This window comes from Panulirus ornatus, chromosome 9 (genome assembly GCF_036320965.1).
Source record: "Panulirus ornatus isolate Po-2019 chromosome 9, ASM3632096v1, whole genome shotgun sequence".
NCBI lineage: Eukaryota > Metazoa > Arthropoda > Malacostraca > Decapoda > Palinuridae > Panulirus > Panulirus ornatus.
Genome location: NC_092232.1, coordinates 28,665,387 through 28,682,062, shown reverse-complemented (window position 1 = coordinate 28,682,062; position 16,676 = coordinate 28,665,387). Strand labels below are relative to the sequence as shown.

Below are 16,676 nucleotides of genomic sequence, written 5' to 3'. Positions count from 1 at the left end.
GCACCAATAATCACCCATCTCTCTCCATCAACTTTCAGTTTTACTCATGTCAATCTAGAGTTTACTTTCTTACACTCTATCACACACTCCCACCACTTCTGTTTCAGGAGTAGTGCTACTCCTTCCCTTGCTCTTGTCCTCTCACTAACCCCTGACTTTACTCCCAAGACATTCCCAAACCACTCTTCCCCTTTACCCTTGAGCTTCGTTTCACTCAGAGCCAAAACATCCAGGTTCCTTTCCTCAAACATACTACCTATCTCTCCTTTTTTCTCATCTTGGTTACATCCACACACATTTAGACACCCCAATCTGAGCCTTCAAGGGGGATGAACACTCCCTGTGTGACTCCTTCTTCTGTTTCCCCCTTTTAGAAAGTTAAAATACAAGGAGGGGAGGGTTTCCAGCCTCCCTCCTCCCATCCCCCTTTAGTCGCCTTCTATGACACGTGAGGAATGTGTGGGAAGTATTCTTTCTCCCCTATCCCCAGGGATACATGTGTATATATGTATATGTCTGTGTATGCATATGTACGTATACGTTGAAATTTATAGGTATGTATATGTGTGTTGTGTGTGTGCAGGCGTTTATGTATATACATGTGTATGTGGGTGGGTCGGGCCGTTTCTTCCATCTGTTTCCTTGCGCTACCTCACTAATGCGGAAGACTGCGACAAAGTATAATGAATAAATAAACATTTTTAATTGTTTTTTTTTTTTTGAAGCTGTCTCCCGAGTTTGCGAGGTAGCGCAAGGAAACAGATGAAAGAAATGGCCCAACCCACCCCCATACACATGTATGTACATACATGTACACACACGCAAATATACATACCTACACAGCTTTCCATGGTTTAACCCAGACGCTTCACATGCCCTGATTCAATCCACTGACAGCACGTCAACCCCGGTATACCACATCGATCCAATTCACTCTAATCCTTGCCCTCCTTTCACCCTCCTGCATGTTCAGGCCCCGATCACACAAAATCTTTTTCACTCCATCTTTCCACCTCCAATTTGGTCTCCCACTTCTCCTCGTTCCCTCCACCTCTGACACATATATCCTCTTGGTCAATCTTTCCTCACTCATTCTCTCCATGTGACCAAAACCATTTCAAAACACCCTCTTCTGTTCTCTCAACCACACTCTTTTTATTACCACACATCTCTCTTACCCTATTATTACTTACTGGATCAAACCAACTCACACCACATATCGTCCTCAAACATCTCATTTCCAGCACATCCACCCTCCTCTGCATAACTCTATCTATAGCCCATGTCTCGCAACCATACAACATTGTTGGAACCACTATTCCTTCAAACATGCCCATTTTTGCTTTCCGAGATAATGTTCTCAACTTCCACACATTCTTCAATGCTCTCAGAACTTTCGCCCCCTCCCCCACCCTGATTCACTTCCGCTTCCATGGTTCCATCTGCTGCCAAATCCACTCCCAGATATCTAAAACACTTCACTTTCTCCAGTTTTCTCCATTCAAACTTACCTCCCAATTGACTTGTCCCTCAACCCTACTCTACCTAATAACCTTGCTCTTATTCACATTTACTCTCAGCTTTCTTCTTTCACACACTTACCAAACTCAGTCACCAGCTTCTGCAGTTTCTCACACGAATCAGCCACCAGCGCTGTAACATCAGCGAACAACAACTGACTCACTTTCCAAGCTCTCTCATCCACAACAGACTGCATACTTGCCCCTCTTTCCAAAACTCCTCCATTCACCTCTCTAACAACCCCATCCATAAACAAATCAAACAACCATGGAGACATCACACACCCCTGCCACAAACCTACATTCACTGAGAGCCAATCACTTTCCTCTCATCCTACACCTACACATGCTTTACATTCTCGATAAAAACTTTTCACTGCTTCTAACAACTTGCCTCCCACAAGATATATTCTTAATACCTTCCACAGAGCATCTCTATCAACTCTATCATATGCCTTCTCCAGATCCATAAATGCTACATAAAAATCCATTTGCTTTTCTAAGCATTTCTCTCATACATTCTTCAAAGCAAACACCTGATCCACACATCCTCTACCACTTCTGAAACCACACTGCTCTTCCCCAATCTGATGCTCTGTACATGCCTTCACCCTCTCAATCAATACCCTCCCATATAATTTACCAGGAATACTCAACAAACTTATACCTCTGTAATTTGAGCACTCACTTTTATCCCCTTTCCGTTTGTACAATGGCACTATGCAAGCATTTTGCCAATCCTCAGGCACCTCACCATGAGTCATACATACATTAAATAACCTTACCAACCAGTCAACAATACAGTCACCCCCTTTATTAATAAATTCCACAGCAATACCATCCAAACCCGCTGCCTTGCTGGCTTTCATCTTCCGCAAAGCTTTTACTATATCTTCTGTCTACCAAATCATTCTCCCTAACCCTCTCACTTTGCACACCACCTCGACCAAAACACCCTATATCTGCCATCAAACACATTCAACAAACCTTCAAAATACTCACTCCATCTCCTTCTCACATCACCACTACTTGTTATCACCTCCCCAATAGCCCCCTTCACTGAAGTTCCCATTTGTTCTCTTGTCTTACGCACTTTATCTACCTCCTTCCAAAACATCTTTTCATTCTCCCTGAAATCTAATGATACTCTCTCGCCCCAACTCTCATTTGCCCTCTTTTTCACCTCTTGCACCTTTCTCTTGACCTCCTGCCTTTTTCTTTTATACATCTCCCACTCATTTGCATTATTTCCTTGCAAAAATCGTCCAAATGCCTTTCTCTTCTCTTTCACTAATAATCTTACTTCTTCATCCCACCACTCACTACCCTTTCTAATCTGCCCACCTCCCACGTTTCTCATGCCAAAAGCATCTTTTGCGCAAGCCATCACTGATTCACTAAATACATCCCATTCCTTCCCCACTCACCTTACATCCTTTGTTCTCACCTTTTTTCATTCTGTACTCATTCTCTCCTGGTACTTCCTCACACAAGTCTCCCAAGCTCACTTACTCTCACCACTCTTTTCACCCCAACATTCTCTCTTCTTTTCTGAAAACCTCTACAAATCTTCACCTTCACCTCCACAAGATAATGATCAGACATCCCTCCAGTTGCACCTCTCAGACCATTAACATCCAAAAGTCTCTCTTTCGTGTGCCTATCAATTAACACATAATCCAATAATGCTCTTTGGCCATCTCTCCTACTTACATATGTATACTTATGTATATCTCTCTTTTTAAACCAGGTATTCCCAATCACCAGTCCTATTTCAGCACACAAATCTAGAAGTTCTTCACCATTTCCATTTACAACACTGAACTCCCCATGTACACCAATTATTCCCTCAACTGCCACATTACTCACCTATGCATTCAAATCACCCATCACTATAACCCAGTCTTGTGCATCAAAACTACTAACACACTCACTCAGCTGCTCCCAAAACACTTGCCTCTCATGATCTTTCTTCTCATGCCCAGGTGCATAGGCACCAATAATCACCCATCTCTCTCCATCAACTTTCAGTTTTACTCATGTCAATCTAGAGTTTACTTTCTTACACTCTATCACACACTCCCACCACTTCTGTTTCAGGAGTAGTGCTACTCCTTCCCTTGCTCTTGTCCTCTCACTAACCCCTGACTTTACTCCCAAGACATTCCCAAACCACTCTTCCCCTTTACCCTTGAGCTTCGTTTCACTCAGAGCCAAAACATCAGGTTCCTTTCCTCAAACATACTACCTATCTCTCCTTTTTTCTCATCTTGGTTACATCCACACACATTTAGACACCCCAATCTGAGCCTTCAAGGGGGATGAACACTCCCTGTGTGACTCCTTCTTCTGTTTCCCCCTTTTAGAAAGTTAAAATACAAGGAGGGGAGGGTTTCCAGCCTCCCTCCTCCCATCCCCCTTTAGTCGCCTTCTATGACACGTGAGGAATGTGTGGGAAGTATTCTTTCTCCCCTATCCCCAGGGATACATGTGTATATATGTATATGTCTGTGTATGCATATGTACGTATACGTTGAAATTTATAGGTATGTATATGTGTCTTGTGTGTGTGCAGGCGTTTATGTATATACAGGTGTATGTGGGTGGGTCGGGCCGTTCTTCCATCTGTTTCCTTGCGCTACCTCACTAATGCGGAAGACTGCGACAAAGTATAATGAATAAATAAACATTTTTAATTGTTTTTTTTTTTTTGCCGCTGTCTCCCGAGTTTGCGAGGTAGCGCAAGGAAACAGATGAAAGAAATGGCCCAACCCACCCCCATACACATGTATATACATACATGTACACACACGCAAATATACATACCTACACAGCTTTCCATGGTTTAACCCAGACGCTTCACATGCCCTGATTCAATCCACTGACAGCACGTCAACCCCGGTATACCACATCGATCCAATTCACTCTAATCCTTGCCCTCCTTTCACCCTCCTGCATGTTCAGGCCCCGATCACACAAAATCTTTTTCACTCCATCTTTCCACCTCCAATTTGGTCTCCCACTTCTCCTCGTTCCCTCCACCTCTGACACATATATCCTCTTGGTCAATCTTTCCTCACTCATTCTCTCCATGTGCCCAAACCATTTCAAAACACCCTCTTCTGCTCTCTCAACCACACTCTTTTTATTTCCACACATCTCTCTTACCCTTACGTTACTTACTCGATCAAACCACCTCACACCACACATTGTCCTCAAACATCTCATTTCCAGCACATCCATCCTCCTGCGCACAACTCTATCCATAGCTCACGCCTCGCAACCATACAACATTGTTGGAACCACTATTCCTTCAAACATACCCATTTTTGCTTTCCGAGATAATGTTCTCGACTTCCACACATTCTTCAAGGCTCCCAGGATTTTCGCCCCCTCCCCCACCCTATGATTCACTTCCGCTTCCATGGTTCCATCCGCTGCCAGATCCACTCCCAGATATCTAAAACACTTTACTTCCTCCAGTTTTTCTCCATTCAAACTTACCTCCCAATTGACTTGACCCTCAACCCTACTGTACCTAATAACCTTGCTCTTATTCCCATTTACTCTTAACTTTCTTCTTTCACATACTTTACCAAACTCAGTCACCAGCTTCTGCAGTTTCTCACATGAATCAGCCACCAGCGCTGTATCATCAGTGAACAACAACTGACTCACTTCCCAAGCTCTCTCATCCACAACAGACTTCATACTTGCCCCTCTTTCCAAAACTCTTGCATTTACCTCCCTAACAACCCCATCCATAGACAAATTAAACAACCTTGGAGACATCACACACCCCTGCCGCAAACCTACATTCACTGAGAACCAATCACTTTCCTCTCTTCCTACACGTACACATGCCTTACATCCTCGATAAAAACGTTTCACTGCTTCTAACAACTTGCCTCCCACACCATATATTCTTAATACCTTCCACAGAGCATCTCTATCAACTCTATCATATGCCTTCTCCAGATCCATAAATGCTACATACAAATCCATTTGCTTTTCTAAGTATTTCTCTCATACATTCTTCAAAGCAAACACCTGATCCACACATACTCTACCATTTCTGAAACCACAATGCTCTTCCCCAATCTGATGCTCTGTACATGCCTTCACCCTCTCAATCAATACCCTCCCATATAATTTACCAGGAATACTCAACAAACTTATACCTCTGAAATTTGAGCACTCACTCTTATCCCCTTTGCCTTTGTACAATGGCACTATGCACGCATTCCGCCAATCCTCAGGCACCTCACCATGAATCGTACATACATTAAATAACCTCACGAACCAGTCAACAATACAGTCACCCCCTTTTTTAATAAATTCCACTGCAATACCATCCAAACCCGCTGCCCTGCCGGCTTTCATCTTCCGCAAAGCTTTTACTACCTCTTCTCTGTTTACGAAATCACTTTCCCTAACCCTCTCACTTTGCACACCACCTCGACCAAAACACCCTATATCTGCCACTCTATCATCAAACACATTCAACAAACCTTCAAAATACTCACTCCATCTCTTTCTCACATCACCACTACTTGTTATCACCTCCCCATTTGCGCCCTTCACTGAAGTTCCCATTTGCTCCCTTGTCTTACACACTTTATTTACCTCCTTCCAGAACATCTTTTTATTCTCCCTAAAATTTAATGATACTCTCTCACCCCAACTCTCATTTGCCCTCTTTTTCACCTCTTGCTCCTTTCTCTTGACCTCCTGTCTCTTTCTTTTATACATCTCCCACTCAATTGCATTTTTTCCCTGCAAAAATCGTCCAAATGCCTCTCTCTTCTCTTTCACTAACAACCTTACTTCTTCATCCCACCACTCACTACCCTTTCTAATCAACCCACCTCCCACTCTTCTCATGCCACAAGCATCTTTTGCGCAAGCCATCACTGATTCCCTAAATACATCCCATTCCTCCCCCACTCCCCTTACTTCCATTGTTCTCACCTTTTTCCATTCTGTACTCAGTCTCTCCTGGTACTTCCTCACACAAGTCTCCTTCCCAAGCTCACTTACTCTCACCACCCTCTTCACCCCAACATTCACTCTTCTTTTCTGAAAACCCATACAAATCTTCACCTTAGCCCCCACAAGATAATGATCAGACGTCCCTCCAGTTGCACCTCTCAGCACATTAACATCCAAAAGTCTCTCTTTCGCGCGCCTGTCAATTAACATGTTATCCAATAACGCTCTCTGGCCATCTCTCCTACTTACATACGTATACTTATGTATATCTCGCTTTTTAAACCAGGTATTCCCAATCACCAGTCCTTTTTCAGCACATAAATCTACAAGCTCTTCACCATTTCCATTTACAACACTGAACACCCCATGCATACCAATTATTCCCTCAACTGCCACATTACTCACCTTTGCATTCAAATCACCCATCACTATAACCCAGTTATTATCATTAATATTATCATTATTATACTCGATCACCATTTCCAGTGTTAGAGAGGTAGCACCAGGAAACAGATGAAGAATGGACCATCCACTCACATACACATATATATATATATATATATATATATATATATATACATAAACGCCCATACATGCACATATACATACATATACATATCAAAATATACATATCAACATATACTTATACAGACTTATACATATATACACATGTGCTTGCCTTCATCCATTCCTGTTGCTACCCCGCCACACAGGGAGCAGCATCGCTACACCATGCTTCAGTGAGGTAGCACCAGGAAAAGAGACAAAAAAAAAAGGCCACATACATTCATAGTCTCTTGGTGTCATGTGTAATGCACTGAAACCACAGCTCCCAATCCACAACTAGGCCCTACAGACCTTTCATGGTTTACCCCAGACGCTTCACATGCCCTGGTTCAGTCCAGTGACAGCCCGCCAACCCGGCATACCACATCATTCCAATTCACTCTATTCCTTTCATGCCAATCACTCAAAATCATTTTCACTCCATCCTTCCACCTCCAATTTGGTCTCCCCCTTCTCCTTGTTTCCTCTACCTCTGACACATAGTACCCTCCAACAGGCAGGACATGCACCCAGGACCTTTTGCATGGAAGTCAGGAATGCTAACTGCTAGGCTATGAGCACCCCTAACATGGAAGTAACTATTCGATTACTAGGCTATGATCACCCCTAACAGGGAAGTAATTATTCAATTACAAGTGATCGAATACCCTTTGTCTCACATCAGTGAGCAATGGGGTTTCCACAGAGCAAATCCCATTAGGCTCACATTACCAGCAGTTAGCATTTTAGAGAACCTTGCTATACAAACACAGAGGTATATGAACATGAACAGAGTGCATATGAATGCAAATTTTCATAGAACACATAATACCCTCCAACAGCCAGGACTCGAACCCAGGACCTTTTGCATGGTAGCTGGGAACGCTAATCATTTGGCTATGATTGCTTCTAATGGGGAAACAACTATTTGATTACAAGAATACCATTCATCTCACATCCATGAACAACGGGGTCCATACGAGTCAAATCCCATCAGGCTCAAATTACCAGCAGCTTGCATTTTACAGAACCTTACTATACAATCACATAGATTTATGAACACAAATAGAGTGCATATGAACATGCACTTTCATTGGACACATAATACCCTCTAAAAGCCAGGATTCGAACCCAGGACTTTTTGCAAGAGTCAGGAATGTAACTGCTAGGCTATTAGATGGTTCTAAGTCTGCATCTTTACTTGACAGAGTTAAATAAAAAGCAGCCTAACTTATAAACTCCCCCAAGCTAACTTCGAAACTTGACTCACTTACCCTATGTAGCTATGCTGGTTCACTCACCCTTTTCTACGGGTATTAGTTCATTTTTGCTCCTGAGAGCTGGCTGCTTGTGTGCCCCTAACACTAGCTAAACCATGCAATACTAGGCCAGCTTCTGTGTCAAATAATTATTGAGCAGCCATTGGCAACTAATGGGTGGGCCATTTTGATAACTGTTTCTCTCCCTACACCTTGAAGCTCTGGAGCTCTCTACTCTGGCACAATTTAACAGACAGGTTTTTCACTTCCTCCAAAATTTGTAAATACTTTCCCTTTCTTTCTCCCTCTCATAATCCTTATACCTTTCAATTAAGGCCTAGCCTTGATGTGGTCTTTTGTCTGTACTGGGGCCTTTAAAAAAAAAAAAAGGTGAGGGTTCAGAAGTAAAAGAAAAAAAAGTTGATTGTACTACAATCACAGCTGTGATAACCAAGAACTCATGATGGGTATTCAGCAAGTTGTTCCTGACCATTTTCCATTAGGATCATCCTAACTAGAACCAAGCTAAAAATAGAGGTTTGAATTAAAATACCCTGTACAAAGAAGTTCAGCACAAGGAGGTGAAGAGAGCAATGTCTTAAGGCAAGAAGTGAAATCATAATCAAGTTGTTCAGAGCTGGAGAGTTATGGGGAAAATATTCAGCGATTTAGCAAATGCACTGAAAATTATCAAAGGCCTTGATAATAACATTATAACATGTGCTTAAGGCCAAGATTTGTCTAACTCCACTTGAAGTAATGGATACAAACATGTGGGCAAACGTTTTACTTCAAATGGGGCAAAGTGCTTTTTCTTCAACAGGGTTGTTAACATATGGAGTGATTTCCAAATCATAGTGGTTGAAAGCATCACCCAGTTTAAGTTTAAAAGAGACTTGATCAATACTTCACTTCAACTCTATGACTACCATTAATTGCACTTCCTTATTTGCAGGAAAAGCTGAACCATCTGTATGCTTGGTTACTCTTTCCACACTATGATACTCTGATCTCTCTCACCATCATAAGAGCCCCAAAAGGACCAATGGTCTGTTGCTGTTCTGGCTTCCTCTGTATTCATGTTGTAACAAAAAGAGTTATCACAAATGTGTTGATGTGATGAAACTTTGGAAGAAAATGTTAAAGCTGAGTTATGGTTTTAAGGTGGTGAATGATAACCCATACTGAATGCAGTTACAGGTAAATGAGCTATGGACACAGGTACAAGTCCATGAGGTCAGTGGGAGGCACCATAACTACAGAGATATAATGGAACTAATATCATTGTGGTAGCTAGTTCAAAGGTTGTACTACAGCATGTGGTAGAGTCAGTGAAGGGATGTACCATATAGTAGGTAAAGACAGTGGAGGAGACGTACCATGGTCGCACATACAAACAGTGCAGGGTTCAAAGCTGGGGATGGTCTGGGAGTAGGCATACACTTCACCCCGGTACAGGCAGGCATGGCAGGAGGGGCAGCAGGATGTGGGCGGCGGTGGCACTGGGTGGCTGCATCTCACCTGACAGGATGTAATGGCACATAGAGACAGGTACACGAGGACAGATGCATGGGGAAGATGGGTGATGAAAATGTATAAGAGAAAAGGAAGAAAGAGTGGATGGGTAGAAAAAGTGCTGGGCAAATATGGAAGAACGACCTTACAAATCTTGCTGGAACCATAACTTGGGGAATTTTAGCAAAAGGAAAGAATTGGAACAATGTACAGTGAACTTCACCACTGAAATATACTGCATGGATAATGCTTTTGGACGAATAATGGAGGTACATTCTGGACACAACACATTTTGTTTTATGTTGGAGGCTCTAGTCACAGACAAAAGTCCAAATCACAGCTGGGCCCTAATTGAAAGTCAAAGATGATAATGAAAGCAAAAAAGGAAGAGACAAGCTAAAGTATTTACAAATTTTGTGGAAGTGAGAAACCCGTCTTGTAAAAAGTGCCAGGTCAAAGTTATTGGGAAAGACAAGAGAAGGCTGAGGGTTCCAAAGCTTCAAAGTGTTGGGAAAGAAACAGTTAGTCAACAAAATGACCCATGCTTGAGTTGCCAATGATCATACAGCAATCATGTAACACAGCAGATTGCCAAGTATTGCGTGGTCTAGCTAGTGGTGGGAATGACAACAGCACTATGCCTGATATTTGGGAGAAATGGTAGTGCTTGATTTTGGAAGACTACTTATTACAGAATGTTCTTGGCCTGGAGACATATGAACCTAAACAACTGTTATATAAGCACATCTGTCACCTCTGCAGTGACTAGCTGGTGTTGGTGGCTGACCTGGCACTGCTGTCGCTGGCAGCTGACCTGACCCTCATGGCAGACACACTCCTGGCAGGGATCACGAGATGGCACCCAAGTTGCCCCATCTACCCAGGTCGCTCCCTCCTCATCAACACACTCTGCCAGGACATATCAAGAGGACATGGATGACTTAACATACTTGGATACTTTTCTAACCTTCTGTACAAAAGAAAATGATACAAACACTGAAAATGATGTCTTATGACTTATTTTCTTTATGATCAAACTTATCACCGATCAATATTTCTCAGAGTAGAGAGCAACTCACCATCACATGGAAGCAAACTCTTGAGAAGAAAAAAGTCTTAGAATTCCTCAATATGAATTTGCTGAGGAGCATAAATGAGTTACAGGAGGTATTCAGATGTAGATTATTACTTCTAAGGCTATGAACTGTCAAAGCTCCACATCTGGCATTTCTCAGTAAATCTACTTCAAAACCCAAATTTTGCACAAATCACCATCACAAATGGGGCAGCAAGTGCCTTCCTGGTAGCGGTAGGTGGCACAGGTGAGGGTAGGGCAGGCAATACGAGGATGACACACCACCTCCCCCTCCACACACTGGCACTGCTGGCATGGGTCACCACCATGGCTGAACCAAGTCTGTTGACACCAATCATGGAATCCTACAGTCAGCAGAATACACTTACGAACTTAAAATGATCTGAGAATTAAATCGAGACTGGGAACATTACAATTATAATGTGAAAACACACATATTACATCCCTGCACAAGTAAAAACTATTTCGTTTGAATAAAAAATGAACTTTAGCCAATAAGAGCGAATTTAACAGCTTTTTATTTGTATTGCTACTGGTAATAGTTTACAAAGTATATATACATATATATATGGGTGGGCAGATTAGAAAGGGTAGTGAGTGGTGGGATGAAGAAGTAAGATTATTAGTGAAAACAAAGAGAGAGGCATTTGGACAATTTTTGCAGGGAAATAATGCAAATGAGTGGGAGATGTATAGAAGAAAGAGGCAGGAGGTCAAGAGAAAGGTGCAAGAGGTGAAAAAGAGGGCAAATGAGAGTTGGGGTGAGAGAGTATCATTAAATTTTAGGGGGAATAAAAACATGTTTTGGAAGGAGGTAAATAAAGTGCGTAAGACTAGGGAACAAATGGGAACTTCAGTGAAGGGGGCTAATGGGGAGGTGATAACAAGTAGTGGTGATGTGAGAAGGAGATGGAGTGAGTATTTTGAGGGTTTGTTGAATGTGTTTGATGACAGAGTGACAGATATAGGGTATTTTGGTAGAGGTGGTGTGCAAAGTGAGAGGGTTAGGGAGGATGATTTGGTAAACAGAGAAGAGGTAGTAAAAGCTTTGCGGAAGATGAAAGCCGGCAAGGCAGCAGGTTTGGATGGCATTGCAGTGGAATTTATCAAAAAAGGCGGTGACTGTATTGTTGACTGGTTGGTAAGGTTATTTAATGTATGTATGATTCATGGTGAGGTGCCTGAGGATTGGAGGAATGCGTGCATAGTGCCATTGTACAAAGGCAAAGGGGACAAAGGTGAGTGCTCAAATTACAGAGGTATAAGTTCGTTGAGTATTCCTGGGAAATTATATGTGAGGGTATTGATTGAGAGGGTGAAGGCATGTACAGAGCATCAGATTGGGGAAGAGCATTGTGGTTTCAGAAGTGGTAGAGGATGTATGGATCAGGTGTTTGCTTTGATGAATGTATGTGTGAAATATTTACAAAAGCAAATGGATTTGTATGTAGCATTTATGGATCTGGAGAAAGTATATGATAGAGTTGATAGAGATGCTCTGTGGAAGGTATTAAGAATATATGGTGTGGGAGGCAAGTTGTTAGAAGCAGTGAAAAGTTTTTATCGAGGATGTAAGGCATGTGTACGTGTAGGAAGAGAGGAAAGTGATTTGTTCTCAGTGAATGTAGGTTTGCGGCAGGGATGTGTGATGTCTCCATGGTTGTTTAATTTGTTTATGGATGGGGTTGTTAGGGAGGTGAATGCAAGAGTTTTGGAAAGAGGGGCAAGTATGCAGTCTGTTGTGGATGAGAGAGCTTGAGAAGTGAGTCAGTTGTTGTTTGCTGATGATACAGCGCTGGTGGCTGATTCATGTGAAAAACTGCAGAAGCTGGTGACTGAGTTTGGTAAAGTGTGTGAAAGAAGAAAGTTGAGAGTAAAAATGGATAAGAGCAAGGTTATTAGGGACAGTAGGGTTGAGGGTCAAGTCAATTGGGAGGTAAGTTTGAATGGAGAAAAACTGGAGGAAGTGAAGTGTTTTTATATATCTGGGAGTAGATTTTGGCAGTGGATGGAACCATGGAAATGGAAGTCAATCATAGGGTGGGGGAGGGGGCGAAAATTCTGAGAGCATTGAAGAATGTGTGGAAGTCGAGAACATTATCTCGGAAAGCAAAAATGGGCATGTTTGAAGGAATAGTGGTTCCAACAATGTTGTATGGTTGCGAGGCGTGGGCTATGGATAGAGTTATGCGGAGGAGGGTGCATGTGCTGGAAATGAGATGTTTGAGGACAATATGTGGTGTGAGGTGGTTTGATCGAGTAAGTAATAATAGGGTAAGAGAGATGTGTGGTAATAAAAAGAGTGTGGTTGAGAAAGCAGAAGAGTGTGTTTTGAAATGGTTTTGGTCACATGGAGAGACTGAGTGAGGAAAGATTGACCAAGAGAATATATGTGTCAGAAGTGGAGGGAACGAGAAGTGGGAGACCAAATTGGAGGTGGATAGTTGGAGTGAAGAAGATTTTGAGTGATCGGGGCCTGAACATGCAGGAGGGTGAAAGACGTGCAAGGAATAGAGTGAATTGGAACAATGTGGTTACCGTGGTCGACGTGCTGTCAATGGATTGAACCAGGGCATGTGAAGCGTCTGGGGTAAACCATGGAAAGTTCTGTGGGGCCTGGATGTGGAAAGGGAGCTGTGGTTTTGGTGCATTATTACATGACAGCTAGAGACTGAGTGTGAACGAATGGGACCTTTGTTGTCTTCCTAGCACTACCTCGTCCACATAAGGGGGGAGGGGGTTGTTATTTCATGTGTGGCAGTGTGGTGATGGGAATGAATAAAGGCAGACAGTGTGAATTGTGGGCATGTGTATATATGTATATGTCTGTGTGTGTATATATATGTGTACATTGAGATGTATGGGTATGTATATTTGCGTGTGGGGACGTGTATGTATATACAGGTGTATGGGGGTGGGTTGGGCTATTTCTTTCGTCTGTTTCCTTGCGCTACCTTGCAAACGTGGGAGACAGCGACAAAGCAAAATAAATAAATAAATAAATAAATAATATATATATATATATATATATATATATATATATATATATATATATATTTTCATATGATTTGCCATCTCCCACGTTGGCGAGGTAGCATTAAGAACAGAGGACTGAGCCTTTGAAGGAAATCCTCACTTGGTCCCCTTCTCTGTTCCTCCTTTTGGAAAATTAAAAACGAGAGGGGAGGATTTCCTGCCCCCCACTCCCTCCCCTTTTAGTCACCTTCTACGACACGCAGGGAATATGTAGGAAGTATTCTTTCTCCACTATCCCCAGGAATAATATATATATATATATATATATATATATATATATATATATATATATATATATATATATATATATATTAATCATACTTTGTTACTGTCTCCCGCATTAGCGAGGTAGCGCAAGGAAACAGACGAAAGAATGGCCCAACCCACCAACGTACACATGTATATACATACAAGTCCACACACACACACACACACACACATATACATACCTATACATCTCAACATATACATATATATATATATATATATATATATAGACACTCAGACATATACATATATACACATGTACATAATTCATACTGTCTACCCTTATTCATTCCCATCGCCACCCCGCAACACATGAAATGACAGCCCCCTTCCCCCATATGTGTGCGAGGTAGCACTAGGAAAAGACAACAAAGGCCACATTCATTCACACTCAGTTTCTAGCTGTCATGTAATATTGCACCGAAACCACAGCTCCCTTTCCACATCCAGACCCCACAAAACTTTCCATGGTTTACCCCAGATGCTTTACATGCCCTTTTAGTCCATTGGCAGCATGTCCACCCCGCTATACCACATCTTTCCAATTCACTCTATTCCTTGCACGCCTTTTTCACCCTCCTGCTTGTTCAGGCCCCAATCACTCAAAATCTTTTTCACTCAATCTTTCCACCTCCAATTTTGGTCTCCCACTTCTCATTCCCTCTACCTCTGACACAGATATCCTCTTTGTCAATCTTTCCTCACTCATTCTCTCCATGTGACCAAACCATTTCAAAACACTCTCTTCTGCTCTCTCAACCACACTCTTTTTATTACTACACATCTCTCCTACCATTTCATTACTTACTCAATCAAACCACCTCACACCAAATATAGTCTTCAAACATCTCATTTCCAACACATCCACCCTCCTCCGCACAACTATATCTACAGCCCATGCCTCGCAACCATATAACATTGTTGGAACCACTATTCCTTCAAACATACCCATTTTTGCTTTCCAAGATAACGTTCTCGACTTCCGCATATTTTTCAATGCTCTCAGAAATTTCGCCTCCTCCCCCACCCTATGATTCACTTATGCTTTCATGGTTCCATCTGCTGCTAAATCCACTCCCAGATATCTAAAACGCTTCACTTCCTCCAGTTTTTCTCCATTCAAATTTACCTCCCAACTGACTTGTCCCTCAACCCTACTGTACATAATAACCTTGCTCTTATTCACATTTACTCTCAGCTTTCTTCTTTCACACACTTTACCAAACTCAGTCACCAGCTTCTGCAGTTTCTCATACGAATCAGCCACCAGCGCTGTATCATCAGCGAACAACAACTGACTCACTTCCCAAGCTCTCTCATCCACAACAGACTGCATACTTGCCCCTCTTTCCAAAACTCTTGCATTCACCTCCCTAACAACCCCACCCATAAACAAATTAAACAACCATGGAGACATCACACACCCCTGTTGCAAACCAACATTCACCGAGAACCAATCATTTTCCTCTCTTCCTACATGTACACATGCCTTACATTCTCGATAAAAACTTTTCACTGCTTCTAGCAACTTGCCCCCCATACCATATATTCTTAATACTTTCCACAGAGCATCTCTATCAACTCTATCATATGCCTTCTCCAGATCTATAAATCCTACATACAAATCCATTTGCTTTTCTAAGTATTTCTCACATACATTCTTCAAAGCAAACACCTGATCCACACAAACCCTTACCACTTCTGAAACTACACTGCTCTTCCCCAATCTGATGCTCTGTACATGCCTTCACCCTCTCAATCAATACTCTCCCATATAATTTCCCAGGAATACTCAACAAACTTATAACTCTGTAATTTGAGCACTCACCTTTATCCCCTTTGCCTTTGTACAATGGCACTATGCAAGCATTCCTCCAATCCTCAGGCACCTCACAAAGAGTCATACATACATTAAATAACCTTACCAACCAGTCAACAATACAGTCACCCCCTTTTTTAATAAATTCCACTGCAATACCATCCAAACCCGCTGCCTTGCCGGCTTTCATCTTCCGCAAAGCTTTTACTACCTCTTCACTGTTTACAAAACCATTCTCCCAAACCCTCTCACTTTGCACACCACCTCGACCAAAACACCCTATATCTGCCACTCTATCATCAAACACATTCAACCAACCTTCAAAATACTCACTCCATTTCCATCTCACATCACCACTACTTGTTATCACCTCCCCATTGGCCCCCTTCACTGAAGTTCCTATTTGTTCCCTTGTCTTACGCACTTTATTTACCTCCTTCCAAAACATCTTTTTATTCTCCCTAAAATTTAATGATACTCTCTAACCCCAACTCTCATTTGCCCTCTTTTTCACCTCTTGCACCTTTCTCTTGACCTCCTGCCTCTTTCTTCCATAAATCTCCCACTCATTTGCATTATTTCCCAGCAAAAATTGTCCAAATGCCTCTCTCTTCTCTTTCACTAAT

The 16,676-nt window shown here is 42.1% G+C and overlaps 1 protein-coding gene across 1 annotated transcript in view; it reads right to left on the bottom strand.

Moving 5' to 3' along the window:
• The window catches only part of LOC139750303 (uncharacterized), a 189,323-nt gene that overhangs the window by 103,997 nt on the left and 68,650 nt on the right, over positions 1-16,676 (bottom strand). Inside the window, exons 13-15 of the mRNA XM_071664927.1 lie at positions 11,105-11,249; positions 10,620-10,741; positions 9,697-9,838 (exon numbers count right to left, since the gene is read on the bottom strand). Of these exons, the coding sequence (XP_071521028.1) occupies positions 9,697-9,838; positions 10,620-10,741; positions 11,105-11,249 (409 nt within the window). The remainder of the gene's footprint in view (positions 1-9,696; positions 9,839-10,619; positions 10,742-11,104; positions 11,250-16,676) is intronic.